Raw genomic sequence first — 15,642 nt, forward strand, 5'->3', positions numbered from 1 at the left:
GGTGTTGTGTGTACAATGGAACTGAGTATGAAGAAAATGAAGTTATTTACAATGTGACGGACAAAATGGGGATGTGCTACTATGCTATCTGCATAAACCAGACAGTTATTCATGAGAGTAAGCCTTGCATTCCCACACCATCACCACCAACACCAACGCAAACAACAGCACCCCCAGAACCAACATCTACAACAGGGAAAACTACTGTGGTGAGCCCAACCCCTGGAACACCATCTACACCCAGTCCTACACCAACCGAAACAACAGGACCAACAACCCCTGGAACATCTCCCACAACCCCAGCTTCTGGCACTCCACCACTGATATCTACACCAACACCAACCAAACCTCCAGGAACACCATCTACAACAGAGAAAACCACAGTGGTTACTCTGACCTCTGGAACATGGCCCACATCCATTCCATCAGAACCTCCGATGCAATCAACAACAATAACAACCCCACGAACAGAACCCACAACATGCGCTCCCTTGTGTGAATGGACCGAATGGTTTGATGTCGACACACCCCATGAAATAGTGGATGATGATGATGAAACATATGAAAATATTAAGGAAAACGGTAAAACGATTTGTGATAAACCAGAAGACATAAGGTGTAGGGCTGTAGGCTATGAGGATTCCACCTTTGAGGAATTTATCAGCGTGACGAGTCAAGATGTTCAATGCAATGTTTCATTTGGGTTGCTGTGTGAGCAACACAAACAAACACGTCCACCTAAAAAGTGCTATGACTACGAGATCCAAGTATATTGCTGCACACCATGCATCCACCCACCGACACCAACAACAGTCTCATCAGAGAAAACTACTGTATCAAGCCCGCCACCATCATCAACACTAACCTCAACAACAGGGCGCCCAATATCAACCACGACAATGTATACCCCAAGAACAGTATCTACAACAGTGGAACCAACAGTGACAACAGCAGCAACTAGTGCCGGATCGTCAGCAACAGAAACACCAGTTGTAACAACTATGTTTACTGTGAGAACAGAGTCCACCTTGTCCCCTCACTTTACATCAGCCCCTCAAGAAGTGTTTACTACCTCAACAGTAACAAACCCAGAAACATCCACAACCACAGGACCTCCAAAGCCAACGCCACCAATCGGAACCCCAGAAGTATCGCCTACAACAGGGAGAACTACTGTGGTGAGCCCAACCCCTGAAACAGCCCCTCCACCCAGTCCATCCACAACCACAGGACCTCCAAAGCCAACGCCACCAATCGGAACCCCAGAAGTATCGCCTACAACAGGGAGAACTACAGCCCCTCCACCCAGTCCATCCACAACCACAACCACAGGACCTCCAAAGCCAACGCCACCAATTGGAACCCCAGAAGCATCGCCTACAACAGGGAGAACTACTGTGGTGAGCCCAACCCCTGAAACAGCCCCTCCACCCAGTCCATCCACAACCACAACCACAGGACCTCCAAAGCCAACGCCACCAATCGGAACCCCAGAAGCATCGCCTACAACAGGGAGAACTACAGCCCCTCTACCCAGTCCATCCACAACCACAACCACAGGACCTCCAAAGCCAACGCCAACAATCGGAACCCCAGAAGCATCGCCTACAACAGGGAGAACTACTGTGGTGAGCCCAACCCCTGAAACAGCCCCTCCACCCAGTCCATCCACAACCACAACCACAGGACCTCCAAAGCCAACGCCACCAATCGGAACCCCAGAAGCATCGCCTACAACAGGGAAAACTACAGCCCCTCCACCCAGTCCATCCACAACCACAACCACAGGACCTCCAAAGCCAACGCCACCAATCGGAACCCCAGAAGCATCGCCTACAACAGGGAGAACTACTGTGGTGAGTCCAACCCCTGAAACAGCCCCACCACCCAGTCCATCCACAACCACAACCACAGGACCTCCAAAGCCAACGCCACCAATCGGAACCCCAGAAGCATCGCCTACAACAGGGAGAACTACTGTGGTGAGTCCAACCCCTGAAACAGCCCCTCCACCCAGTCCATCCACAACCACAACCACAGGACCTCCAAAGCCAACGCCACCAATCGGAACCCCAGAAGCATCGCCTACAACAGGGAGAACTACAGCCCCTCTACCCAGTCCATCCACAACCACAACCACAGGACCTCCAAAGCCAACGCCACCAATCGGAACCCCAGAAGCATCGCCTACAACAGGGAGAACTACTGTGGTGAGTCCAACCCCTGAAACAGCCCCTCCACCCAGTCCATCCACAACCACAACCACAGGACCTCCAAAGCCAACGCCACCAATCGGAACCCCAGAAGCATCGCCTACAACAGGGAGAACTACTGTGGTGAGTCCAACCCCTGAAACAGCCCCTCCACCCAGTCCATCCACAACCACAACCACAGGACCTCCAAAGCCAACGCCACCAATCGGAACCCCAGAAGCATCGCCTACAACAGGGAGAACTACAGCCCCTCTACCCAGTCCATCCACAACCACAACCACAGGACCTCCAAAGCCAACGCCACCAATCGGAACCCCAGAAGCATCGCCTACAACAGGGAGAACTACTGTGGTGAGTCCAACCCCTGAAACAGCCCCTCCACCCAGTCCATCCACAACCACAACCACAGGACCTCCAAAGCCAACGCCACCAATCGGAACCCCAGAAGCATCGCCTACAACAGGGAGAACTACAGCCCCTCCACCCAGTCCATCCACAACCACAACCACAGGACCTCCAAAGCCAACGCCACCAATTGGAACCCCAGAAGCATCGCCTACAACAGGGAGAACTACTGTGGTGAGTCCAACCCCTGAAACAGCCCCTCCACCCAGTCCATCCACAACCACAACCACAGGACCTCCAAAGCCAACGCCACCAATCGGAACCCCAGAAGCATCGCCTACAACAGGGAGAACTACAGCCCCTCCACCCAGTCCATCCACAACCACAACCACAGGACCTCCAAAGCCAACGCCACCAATCGGAACCCCAGAAGCATCGCCTACAACAGGGATAACTACTGTGGTGAGTCCAACCCCTGAAACAGCCCCTCCACCCAGTCCATCCACAACCACAACCACAGGACCTCCAAAGCCAACGCCACCAATTGGAACCCCAGAAGCATCGCCTACAACAGGGAGAACTACAGCCCCTCCACCCAGTCCATCCACAACCACAACCACAGGACCTCCAAAGCCAACGCCACCAATCGGAACCCCAGAAGCATCGCCTACAACAGGGAGAACTACTGTGGTGAGTCCAACCCCTGAAACAGCCCCTCCACCCAGTCCATCCACAACCACAAGACCTTTAACGGCACCAATCGGAACCCCAGAACCATCGCCTACAACAGGGAGAACTACTGTGGTGAGTCCAACCCCTGGAACAGCCCCTCCACCCAGTCCTACACCAACCGAGACAACAGGACCTCCAACAACCCCTGGAACATCTCCCACAACCCCAGTTTCTGGCACTCCACCACTGATATCTACACCAACACCAACCAAACCTCCAGGAACACCATCTACAACAGAGAAAACCACAGTGGTTACTCCGACCTCTGGAACATGGCCCACATCCATACCATCAGAACCTCCGATGCAATCAACAACAATAACAACCCCAGGACCAGAATCCACAACATGCGCTCCCTCGTGTGAATGGACCGAATGGTTTGATGTCGACACACCCCATGAAATAGTGGATGATGATGATGAAACATATGAAAATATTAAGGAAAACGGTAAAACGATTTGTGATAAACCAGAAGACATAAGGTGTAGGGCTATAGGCTATGAGGATTTCACCTTTGAGGAATTTATCAGCCAGACGAGTCAAGATGTTCAATGCAATGTTTCATTTGGGTTGCTGTGTGAGCAACACAAACAAACACGTCCACCTAAAAAGTGCTATGACTACGAGATCCAAGTATATTGCTGCACACCATGCATCCACCCACCGACACCAACAACAGTCTCATCAGAGAAAACTACTGTATCAAGCCCGCCACCATCATCAACACTAACCTCAACAACAGGGCGCCCAATATCAACCACGACAATGTATACCCCAAGAACAGTATCTACAACAGTGGAACCAACAGTGACAACAGCAGCAACCAGTACCGGATCATTAGCAACAAAAACACCAGTTGTAACAACTATGTTTACTGTGAGAACAGAGTCCACCTTGTCCACTCACATGACATCATCCCCTCAAGAAGTGTTTACTACCTCAACAGTAACAAACCCAGAAACATCCACAACCACAGGAGCTCCAAAGCCAACGCCACCAATCGGAACCCCAGAAGCATCGCCTACAACAGGGAGAACTACTGTGGTGAGTCCAACCCCTGAAACAGCCCCTCCACCCAGTCCATCCACAACCACAACCACAGGACCTCCAAAGCCAACGCCACCAATCGGAACCCCAGAAGCATCACCTACAACAGGGAGAACTACAGCCCCTCCACCCAGTCCATCCACAACCACAACCACAGGACCTCCAAAGCCAACGCCACCAATCGGAACCCCAGAAGCATCGCCTACAACAGGGAGAACTACAGCCCCTCTACCCAGTCCATCCACAACCACAACCACAGGACCTCCAAAGCCAACGCCACCAATCGGAACCCCAGAAGCATCCCCTACAACAGGGAGAACTACAGCCCCTCCACCCAGTCCATCCACAACCACAACCACAGGACCTCCAAAGCCAACGCCACCAATCGGAACCCCAGAAGCATCACCTACAACAGGGAGAACTACTGTGGTGAGTCCAACCCCTGAAACAGCCCCTCCACCCAGTCCATCCACAACCACAACCACAGGACCTCCAAAGCCAACGCCACCAATCGGAACCCCAGAAGCATCACCTACAACAGGGAGAACTACAGCCCCTCCACCCAGTCCATCCACAACCACAACCACAGGACCTCCAAAGCCAACGCCACCAATCGGAACCCCAGAAGCATCGCCTACAACAGGGAGAACTACAGCCCCTCTACCCAGTCCATCCACAACCACAACCACAGGACCTCCAAAGCCAACGCCACCAATCGGAACCCCAGAAGCATCACCTACAACAGGGAGAACTACAGCCCCTCCACCCAGTCCATCCACAACCACAACCACAGGACCTCCAAAGCCAACGCCACCAATCGGAACCCCAGAAGCATCACCTACAACAGGGAGAACTACTGTGGTGAGTCCAACCCCTGAAACAGCCCCTCCACCCAGTCCATCCACAACCACAACCACAGGACCTCCAAAGCCAACGCCACCAATCGGAACCCCAGAAGCATCACCTACAACAGGGAGAACTACAGCCCCTCCACCCAGTCCATCCACAACCACAACCACAGGACCTCCAAAGCCAACGCCACCAATCGGAACCCCAGAAGCATCGCCTGCAACAGGGAGAACTACAGCCCCTCCACCCAGTCCATCCACAACCACAACCACAGGACCTCCAAAGCCAACGCTACCAATCGGAACCCCAGAAGCATCGCCTACAACAGGGAGAACTACAGCCCCTCTACCCAGTCCATCCACAACCACAACCACAGGACCTCCAAAGCCAACGCCACCAATCGGAACCCCAGAAGTATCACCTACAACAGGGAGAACTACTGTGGTGAGTCCAACCCCTGAAACAGCCCCTCCACCCAGTCCATCCACAACCACAGGACCTCCAAAGCCAACGCCACCAATCGGAACCCCAGAAGCATCACCTACAACAGGGAGAACTACAGCCCCTCCACCCAGTCCATCCACAACCACAACCACAGGACCTCCAAAGCCAACGCCACCAATCGGAACCCCAGAAGCATCGCCTACAACAGGGATAACTACTGTGGTGAGTCCAACCCCTGAAACAGCCCCTCCACCCAGTCCAACCACAACCACAACCACAGGACCTCCAAAGCCAACGCCACCAATCGGAACCCCAGAAGCATCACCTACAACAGGGAGAACTACTGTGGTGAGTCCAACCCCTGAAACAGCCCCTCCACCCAGTCCATCCACAACCACAACCACAGGACCTCCAAAGCCAACGCCACCAATCGGAACCCCAGAAGCATCGCCTACAACAGGGAGAACTACAGCCCCTCCACCCAGTCCATCCACAACCACAACCACAGGACCTCCAAAGCCAACGCCACCAATCGGAACCCCAGAAGTATCGCCTACAACTGGGAGAACTACAGCCCCTCCACCCAGTCCATCCACAACCACAACCACAGGACCTCCAAAGCCAACGCCACCAATCGGAACCCCAGAAGCATCGCCTACAACAGGGAGAACTACTGTGGTGAGTCCAACCCCTGAAACAGCCCCTCCACCCATTCCATCCACAACCACAACCACAGGACCTCCAAAGCCAACGCCACCAATCGGAACCCCAGAAGCATCGCCTACAACAGGGAGAACTACAGCCCCTCCACCCAGTCCATCCACAACCACAACCACAGGACCTCCAAAGCCAACGCCACCAATCGGAACCCCAGAAGCATCGCCTACAACAGGGAGAACTACAGCCCCTCTACCCAGTCCATCCACAACCACAACCACAGGACCTCCAAAGCCAACGCTACCAATCGGAACCCCAGAAGCATCGCCTACAACAGGGAGAACTACAGCCCCTCTACCCAGTCCATCCACAACCACAACCACAGGACCTCCAAAGCCAACGCCACCAATCGGAACCCCAGAAGTATCACCTACAACAGGGAGAACTACTGTGGTGAGTCCAACCCCTGAAACAGCCCCTCCACCCAGTCCATCCACAACCACGACCACAGGACCTCCAAAGCCAACGCCACCAATCGGAACCCCAGAAGCATCGCCTACAACAGGGAGAACTACAGCCCCTCCACCCAGTCCATCCACAACCACAACCACAGGACCTCCAAAGCCAACGCCACCAATCGGAACCCCAGAAGCATCGCCTACAACAGGGAGAACTACAGCCCCTCTACCCAGTCCATCCACAACCACAACCACAGGACCTCCAAAGCCAACGCTACCAATCGGAACCCCAGAAGCATCGCCTACAACAGGGAGAACTACAGCCCCTCCACCCAGTCCATCCACAACCACAACCACAACCACAGGACCTCCAAAGCCAACGCCACCAATCGGAACCCCAGAAGCATCGCCTACAACAGGGAGAACTACTGTGGTGAGTCCAACCCCTGAAACAGCCCCTCCACCCAGTCCATCCACAACCACAACCACAGGACCTCCAAAGCCAACGCCACCAATCGGAACCCCAGAAGCATCGCCTACAACAGGGAGAACTACAGCCCCTCCACCCAGTCCATCCACAACCACAACCACAACCACAGGACCTCCAAAGCCAACGCCACCAATCGGAACCCCAGAAGCATCGCCTACAACAGGGAGAACTACAGCCCCTCTACCCAGTCCATCCACAACCACAACCACAGGACCTCCAAAGCCAACGCTACCAATCGGAACCCCAGAAGCATCGCCTACAACAGGGAGAACTACAGCCCCTCCACCCAGTCCATCCACAACCACAACCACAGGACCTCCAAAGCCAACGCCACCAATCGGAACCCCAGAAGCATCGCCTACAACAGGGAGAACTACAGCCCCTCTACCCAGTCCATCCACAACCACAACCACAGGACCTCCAAAGCCAACGCCACCAATCGGAACCCCAGAAGTATCACCTACAGCAGGGAGAACTACTGTGGTGAGTCCAACCCCTGAAACAGCCCCTCCACCCAGTCCATCCACAACCACAACCACAGGACCTCCAAAGCCAACGCCACCAATCGGAACCCCAGAAGCATCACCTACAACAGGGAGAACTACAGCCCCTCCACCCAGTCCATCCACAACCACAACCACAGGACCTCCAAAGCCAACGCCACCAATCGGAACCCCAGAAGCATCACCTACAACAGGGAGAACTACAGCCCCTCCACCCAGTCCATCCACAACCACAACCACAGGACCTCCAAAGCCAACGCCACCAATCGGAACCCCAGAAGCATCGCCTACAACAGGGAGAACTACTGTGGTAAGACCAACCCCTGAAACAGCCCCTCCACCCAATCCATCCACAACCACAACCACAGGACCTCCAAAGCCAACGCCACCAATCGGAACCCCAGAAGCATCGCCTACAACAGGGAGAACTACTGTGGTGAGTCCAACCCCTGAAACTGCCCCTCCACCCAGTCCATCCACAACCACAACCACAGTACCTCCAAAGCCAACGCCACCAATCGGAACCCCAGAAGCATCACCTACAACAGGGAGAACTACAGCCCCTCCACCCAGTCCATCCACAACCACAACCACAGGACCTCCAAAGCCAACGCCACCAATCGGAACCCCAGAAGCATCGCCTACAACAGGGAGAACTACTGTGGTAAGACCAACCCCTGAAACAGCCCCTCCACCCAGTCCATCCACAACCACAACCACAGGACCTCCAAAGCCAACGCCACCAATTGGAACCCCAGAAGCATCGCCTACAACAGGGAGAACTACTGTGGTGAGTCCAACCCCTGAAACAGCCCCTCCACCCAGTCCATCCACAACCACAACCACAGGACCTCCAAAGTCAACGCCACCAATCGGAACCCCAGAAGCATCGCCTACAACAGGGAGAACTACAGCCCCTCCACCCAGTCCATCCACAACCACAACCACAGGACCTCCAAAGCCAACGCCACCAATCGGAACCCCAGAAGCATCGCCTACAACAGGGAGAACTACTGTGGTGAGCCCAACCCCTGAAACAGCCCCTCCACCCAGTCCATCCACAACCACAACCACAGGACCTTCAACACCAACCACACCAACCACACCAATAAGAACCCCAGAACCGACTACTCCATGTGTCTGCACAGTAAATGGGACCCAGTACAAACCTGGTAAGATGTTAACTCTTTTTTCTGTATTACAATCCAGAAGTGCTTTCATTACTTTACACCTCTGCTAATTTAGATACAAACTCAACTAGGTTAAATGGCATTTCAATTTATTTTATTGAAATATTAAATACTGAAGAATTACTGCCTTTACAATCTTAACTCCCTTGATATGGATTTTTTATTTTATACATATTGAACTACAACAAACACTTAAAACACAGCAACTTCCCTCGAAATCAAGAATTTTAGGCCGCAACTATCTCAAATAATGTCACCAATATCACCATGATTCCTTTAAGTGCCTGTCGGTAGCCCCCTTTTTTTAGCCATGCATAGTCTCTATTTATGAACATGTTTTGTGGTATATCATTTTTAGTTGGTCATTTTAAAAGTAGATCATAAGCCAAAAAAGTGTGGGCACCCCTGCCCTAGATAGTAGCCTCTGCCATCGGTGTGTGAATGGGTAGATGTCTGAGGCATTAAAATATAAAGCACTTTGAGTGCTCTATGAATAGAAAGGCGCTATATAAATTCAGTCCATTAACCATTAAATGGCAGTGATGGCCAATATAAACTCCTAAAAAAAAGTTCGGGCCGCTACCCACACGGTTAGCTGTGTTGCTCTTTCAACGAATACACGATCCTTACAAGTTTTACCTCGTTGTAAAGGTGACTAATCAGGCTTTCCAACAACATAAAATACAATACCAATTGGTTTTATTAAAGGGGAGGAATAATCGACCAAAATAACGTTTCCGAACTTTTTTTGAGGAGTTTATATACATGAGTGTTGTATATACAAAGGAAGGTGGAACATTCGTTTTTGTAGTAACCCTCGTGGTCTGTTTATGTTGCATACTGTTGAAGTGTTGTAATGTTTGAAATGTGATTACGTATAAATTAGTAAGTAAATTAGGAGTAAATTAATGAAACTGAAGTGAAATTGTAAACTAAATGAGATTCAAAAGAAAAATTATAAGGCACAACAACTGTTTAACATCTCTGCTTGTTAATGTTTCCAGGCGATATCATCTATGATAAGCATAACATTGGCTCAGGGATCTGTCTCACAATGATTTGCTCCGCTATCTGTGAGATTCAGAACAGCACAGCACCTTGTCCCACACCCACCCCCGTTCCCACTCCCACTCCTACTCCCACTGTCACTCCAGACTGTCCTGAGTGGGACAAAGTGGTGAGTAACCACTGATGAAGTACTTTCTCGAAAGGTTAAAAGAGTTACTGAAGTGAACTAAGTGAAATGTCAATGATATCATTTTAAAACGTGTTGATCATTACAAAAGTATGATGTAAATGGTTTCTTCATACATGTCAACCCCTTCGGATGCCCACCTGTATAACGCTCTGGAAAAAATACGGAAAGTCCATAGAGAATCTGTATGATCCAGAGTCCACAACTGCATGTTACATTGTAACTATAAAAATGTTGTTGAAGTTAAATTAAAGTGTACGGCAGTGTAACAATGCAACGATTATTAACAGCACACTAATAGTTCACCACGGACACTGTTGTACAAAATGATATACAGAGCATACAAAGTCATATTTCCCTCTTTGTTTTCCTTAGCAAAATGAGACCTTTTGGATCTGCAACTGCACACTGGCACGCTGCATTGAGGACAACATCATTGAGATTATCCCTTACGAGTGTCCACCTCTCGAGACTCTCACCTGTGCTAACGGAAAGAAACCAGTGCTAGTTTGGGATGAGAACCTCTGCTGCCAAAAATACGCCTGTGACTGTATGTCCCTTGATTATTACTTACTCATTTAACGGAGAAATCTTAACTGAGGTTTAAAAGCAACCAAATCTTAACTGAAATGTTTAAAAGCAACCAAATCTTAACTGAAAGGTTTAAAAGCAACCAGTGCTGGTTTGGGATGAGAATGTCTGCTACCAAAATACGCCTGTGACTGTATGTGCCGTCATGATAACATAATTGTTGAACTGAAAAGTTTTAGATAGTATATACGTGAACATGCTTACCTCAGCTGCTATTTTAATTTGTTTTACATTAACACCAGAAAGGTATTTATGCTGTCCATAGTTTATGCCTGAGATATGACTGTTGTTCATTTTAACTTCAGTTGGTGGGTTGAACATATATATATATTTGAATACATGTTGAATACTAAATATAACCATAAATTATGTTTTTTAGGTTACTGTGAAGGATGGGGAGATCCCCACTATGTGACATTTGATGGGCTTTCCTATAGCCACCAAGGAAACTGCACCTATGTGCTAATGGAGGAGATCCACCCCGTGTTCGATTTTAAAATCTACGTTGACAATGTCAAGTGCGACCCCAGAGAGGATGTGTCCTGTCCACGCTCCGTCATCATCTCACACAAGTCAGACGTCATCACGCTGAAGAACAACAACCTCATGGGCCCGGCCAAACTGGAGGTAGGTTACGGTACCTCAGGTGCGGAACCCACCTAGGCAGCATTTGGAGGTAGGATGGCTAGTCACCCACCTAGGGAGCATATGGAGGTAGGATGGCTAGTAGTCACCCACCTAGGGAGCATATGGAGGTAGGATGGCTAGTAGTCACCCACCTAGGCAGCATTTGGAGGTAGGATGGCTAGTCACCCACCTAGAGAGCATATGGAGGTAGGATGGCTAGTCACCCACCTAGGCAGCATTTGGAGGTAGGATGGCTAGTCACCCACCTAGGCAGCATTTGGAGGTAGGATGGCTAGTCACCCACCTAGGCAGCATTTCGAGGTAGGATTGCTAAAATCACAGATTCATAGACAGCAGAGGGTTGCAAGGGAGCAGCCAGCTGCTTTCCATTTTGGATGCAGCCAAGGAGTGACTGGAACAGGATTCAGAGGTAGCATTACTAAGGCAACTCATTTGTTAGAGTTTCCCGTTTTGGATGCAGCCGAAGGGTGACTTTAACAGCATTGACTTTAATATTTTGTATGTTGTCTTACTGAAAATTATTACTTGTTATGGATGTTTTACCGCATAGATCTTCAGTACATGAAATTCAATCAAACGGGACTTCTCACCACCATGAATTATCAGTACTAGGTATAAATTAAATAAACACTTTTGAAATCTTCATGAGGAATAACCAAGGCTTTTGTATCTCTGCTTGTCCCATTCTTCATATTTAGGCACAGAAGGATGGCACCACACTGAAGCTTCCGCATGCAAAGAACGGGATTAGGGTCTCAGGCTCTGGTCTGAAACTGATCTATGAGATTCCAAAGTTGCAAATAGTGGTGACCTTCGGAATAGTAGGGTTCACAGTCAACCTTCCTTTCCAGCTTTTCGGCAATAACACACAAGGACACTGCGGTGAGACCGGCTAATCCTTCTCTGTGCTACTTACTTAAGGGATAGTAAATTCAAGTGACAGGACAGTGTCTCCAACATATGTTGAAATTTAACATAATGCCATAGCTTTAGTATGTAGAGAAATGTAGATGTAGAGAAATGTATGTAGACAGATACTGCTGAATGCCTGTTGAAGTTTGCTCTGAGACACTTAAGTCCTGTGTGTGTGTGTGTATGTGTGTGTTTGTGAGGCTGTGTGCGGGTTTGTGAGACTGTGTGTGTGTGTTTATGAGACTGTGTCTGTCTGTGTGTGTGTGTGTGTGTGTGTATGTGTGTGTGTGTGTGTGTGTGTGTGTGTGTGTGTGTGTGTGTGTGTGTGTGTGTGTGCGTACATGCGTGCTTCACTCTCTCAGGAACCTGCAACAACAACCCACACGATGACTGCAGGCTGCCTGACGGCCGGCTCGTTGACAGCTGTGCTGTGATGGCTGACTTCTGGCCTGCCCAAGACGTCTACAGACCAGACTGTCCGGTGCCCGATGTGGTGCCCACTGGCATGCCACTCCCATTGCCATCACTCAGACCTTGTGGCGAACACCCAGTGTGTGATCTCATCAAGAGCGAGTAAGTCAGAGGGCATTTTCTTGGGCATTTCCCCCCTGGCATCACCACACGTAGGTGAAGTTCAGGTCCACATGGCCTGCACATTACTGTACAGTCTGAATGGCCGAGTTTCATTTCAAATGTGTTCATTTAGGAAACACTTTTATCCAAAGCTAGGTACCATACAGGTACACTTTTTCTCAGCATGTGTACAAGTGACATCTTTTTTTAATTTGTCAGATGCTTTTAACCTGATATTGATATTTGAATTTATTAAAGGAACAGTGTAGTTTTTAGTGGAATCTAGTGGCTAAGTTGCTGAGTTGCAACCAGCTGAATACCATTCCCATGTGAGAGTACCTACGGTGGACATCAAACGCTATAACAATGCGAAAAGCCCTATCTTGAGCCAGTGTTTTGGTTTATCAATTCTGGGCTACTGTAGAAACATGGCAGGACCTGCGGACTTGCTCCCTATGTTGTTACAAAGGGCTCATTATAGGCTAACGAAAACATATCGATTCATAATCACAAATAATTATACACTAATGAAAACATAATTATGAATACTATATTCCATTTCTACTAATAGATGCCACTAAAAACTACACACTATGCCTTTAATGAAGTAGATCCTTTTCCCAAAGCAACTTCCTTGCATGTCGTCTGAGGCCTCTGTTGTTGTTGTGCTCAGTTTGTTTGCAGAGTGTCATCCGCACATCTCTCCCGACCGCTTCTTCGACGGATGCGTGTTTGACAGCTGTCACATGGTCAATCCGGTTGTTCAGTGCACCAGCTTGCAGATCTATGCGGATGCTTGCATCCAGGTCGACGTGTGTGTCAACTGGAGGAACCACACCACTCTGTGTGGTAGGCCTGCATTCTCTCACTGATACACAATACTGTTGACATATCTCACACTTACACAGACTACCCAAGTGGAGTTGCTTTTACATTAAACAGTGTTTTGGTAAATCTTTCAAAACGTAAAAAAAACAGTCAACACTGCACATATCCAGACTCTTTGCTGTCTTCACTGATTAATGGATTGTATTTGACTGTATATCATTCAAATACATCTTCTCACTGTAACCTGTGTAGCCAGCGACTGCCCAGCTGACAAGGTCTACAAGCCTTGCGGTCCCGCTGAACAGCCAACATGTGATGAAAGGTAAGTGGCATCTCCTGATCTGTGCTAACATGATTTCTCCTGTTAAATAACATGTCCCATGAAGCTTCTTTTCACTTTACTGTTCATTACACAAGCTGAGTTTCCATCCAACCCAGTTCAAGCGCATTCATGAAACTCCGGCTGAAGAAATAATCAGCTGTGTCGCTAACACTTAGTTGCAAATCACGGAGTTAATCTACCGCTCTCTAGGGAATACATTTCTTATTCGACCCAAAAGATTTAAATGAGATTTTCATGTGTTTCCACTCAGGATTTCCTATTCAAATGCTCAAAATGTACATTAAATAGATTCCTATTCAAATGTTCAAAATGTACATTGAATAGTTTCCTACTGAAATGCTCAAAATGTACATTAAATAGTTGGACGGAACCAAGCTATAATCTGTTACACAAACCTACCTGAGTAATCTGAGGCTGCATTTCTATTCATAGATGTATGATGACATTTCAAGGCTTTTGCTTTTACACACCGTAGGTTTAAGCATTAATATTTGTGGATGTGTTTGAATTGCAGTCTCAGTGGCCCAGGCATGAATGTGGTCACGGAGGGCTGCTTCTGTCCTGAGGGCACCAAACTCTTCAGCAAAGACTCCTCTGTGTGTGTGGACAAATGTGGTGGGTTAATTATATCATATTATATTAGATTACATTACATTATATTATATATTATATTATATATATCATTACATTACATTACATTACATTACATTATATTATATTATATTATGTTATATCGTATTGGTGCAAGAGTTCACTGAGTTCACGCTAATTAACTGGTGAACTTCTGTTTATCTAGGATGTTTGGATCCTGATGGTAAAGCACGAGAGGTGAGTTTGACTTAGCATTTCCTTATCCTCACAACAGGAACCGGTCTGGTATAGTGAGCAACCTGAATGGTGCTATGTATTATAACGACATGCTGTCTAACAGTCACGTTAATGGGCAATATAAGGAAAGCATTTCACCCCATACTTTTGACTTTTTGACCATTAATAATTATAACCATGTGTGTATGTGGTTGTGTGTGTGTTTGTGTTTTGTGTGTCTTTTGGTAGTTCGACGAGAGGTTTGAGCACAACTGTCAGGACTGTGTATGCGAGGAGTCCACCAAAGCCATCAGCTGCAAGTCGAAGCAGTGCCCGCCACCCAGTATCACCCCCTGTGCTCAACCAGGTTTCGTCCTGGTCAACACAACCGACCCATCTAACCCCTGCTGCACACTGCTCACCTGCCGTGAGTGTCCCCCCCTCTTCATCCTACTGGGTTCACATGGGAGATGCAGGGGGTACAGAGAACACTGTGGGGGGAACAGAGAACGCTGTGGGGGGGGGGCTGTTAAAGAAAACGCTGTGTAAACCTCAGTCCTACTCGCTCTATTCTGCACGTCTACAATGCACGAATCACAGTCCTGCACCGGACTCAAACCTGAAACCACACCTTTGGTCATGGGAGGCAGGTGGGCTGACAAGGAGGCTGAAACCCACGGGTGCTACCATCTATCGCCGGCACGTCTCTTAAGGCGTAAGGCCTGGCAGTGAGGTTTGGTGTTGGTGTTATAGTGGTTAGCATTGCCACCCTCCAGGCAGTCAACCCGGGTTTAATTCCCAGCCTGCAGGATGCCTA

General features: G+C 49.0%; 1 protein-coding gene and 4 long non-coding RNA genes across 6 annotated transcripts in view; 1 reads left to right on the plus strand and 4 right to left on the minus strand.

The window, feature by feature from the left end:
• Positions 1 to 15,642, plus strand: part of LOC105892413 (mucin-2-like) — a 39,669-nt gene that overhangs the window by 18,846 nt on the left and 5,181 nt on the right. The window contains exons 28-43 of one of the 2 annotated variants that reach the window (XM_042705461.1): positions 1 to 3,078; positions 3,181 to 3,295; positions 6,788 to 7,776; positions 7,981 to 8,106; positions 8,335 to 8,586; positions 8,689 to 8,910; positions 9,933 to 10,105; positions 10,499 to 10,673; positions 11,094 to 11,341; positions 12,061 to 12,244; positions 12,637 to 12,847; positions 13,521 to 13,696; positions 13,928 to 13,997; positions 14,533 to 14,633; positions 14,815 to 14,846; positions 15,075 to 15,252. In XM_042705461.1, the coding sequence (XP_042561395.1) occupies positions 1 to 3,078; positions 3,181 to 3,295; positions 6,788 to 7,776; positions 7,981 to 8,106; positions 8,335 to 8,586; positions 8,689 to 8,910; positions 9,933 to 10,105; positions 10,499 to 10,673; positions 11,094 to 11,341; positions 12,061 to 12,244; positions 12,637 to 12,847; positions 13,521 to 13,696; positions 13,928 to 13,997; positions 14,533 to 14,633; positions 14,815 to 14,846; positions 15,075 to 15,252 (6,330 nt within the window). Of the gene's footprint in view, positions 3,079 to 3,180; positions 3,296 to 5,910; positions 6,469 to 6,787; positions 7,777 to 7,980; positions 8,107 to 8,334; positions 8,587 to 8,688; positions 8,911 to 9,932; positions 10,106 to 10,498; positions 10,674 to 11,093; positions 11,342 to 12,060; positions 12,245 to 12,636; positions 12,848 to 13,520; positions 13,697 to 13,927; positions 13,998 to 14,532; positions 14,634 to 14,814; positions 14,847 to 15,074; positions 15,253 to 15,642 lie in introns of both variants that reach the window. The other variant, XM_042705452.1, reaches the window with a different exon arrangement.
• Positions 3,143 to 4,608, minus strand: LOC122130757. Its single transcript, XR_006151956.1, has 2 exons — positions 4,438 to 4,608; positions 3,143 to 3,225 (listed from the first exon to the last, which is right to left on the minus strand). It is a non-coding gene; the product is annotated as an uncharacterized LOC122130757 (long non-coding RNA).
• LOC116220018 lies at positions 4,658 to 5,359 on the minus strand. Its single transcript, XR_004163414.2, has 3 exons — positions 5,302 to 5,359; positions 5,074 to 5,175; positions 4,658 to 4,743 (listed from the first exon to the last, which is right to left on the minus strand). It is a non-coding gene; the product is annotated as an uncharacterized LOC116220018 (long non-coding RNA).
• On the minus strand, positions 7,100 to 8,030 carry LOC116220019. The gene is made up of 2 exons (XR_006151953.1): positions 7,924 to 8,030; positions 7,100 to 7,155 (listed from the first exon to the last, which is right to left on the minus strand). It is a non-coding gene; the product is annotated as an uncharacterized LOC116220019 (long non-coding RNA).
• Positions 8,096 to 8,384, minus strand: LOC122130745. The gene is made up of 2 exons (XR_006151952.1): positions 8,278 to 8,384; positions 8,096 to 8,151 (listed from the first exon to the last, which is right to left on the minus strand). It is a non-coding gene; the product is annotated as an uncharacterized LOC122130745 (long non-coding RNA).

This window comes from Clupea harengus, chromosome 3 (assembly GCF_900700415.2).
Source record: "Clupea harengus chromosome 3, Ch_v2.0.2, whole genome shotgun sequence".
In the NCBI taxonomy this organism is placed as follows: Eukaryota; Metazoa; Chordata; class Actinopteri; order Clupeiformes; family Clupeidae; genus Clupea; species Clupea harengus.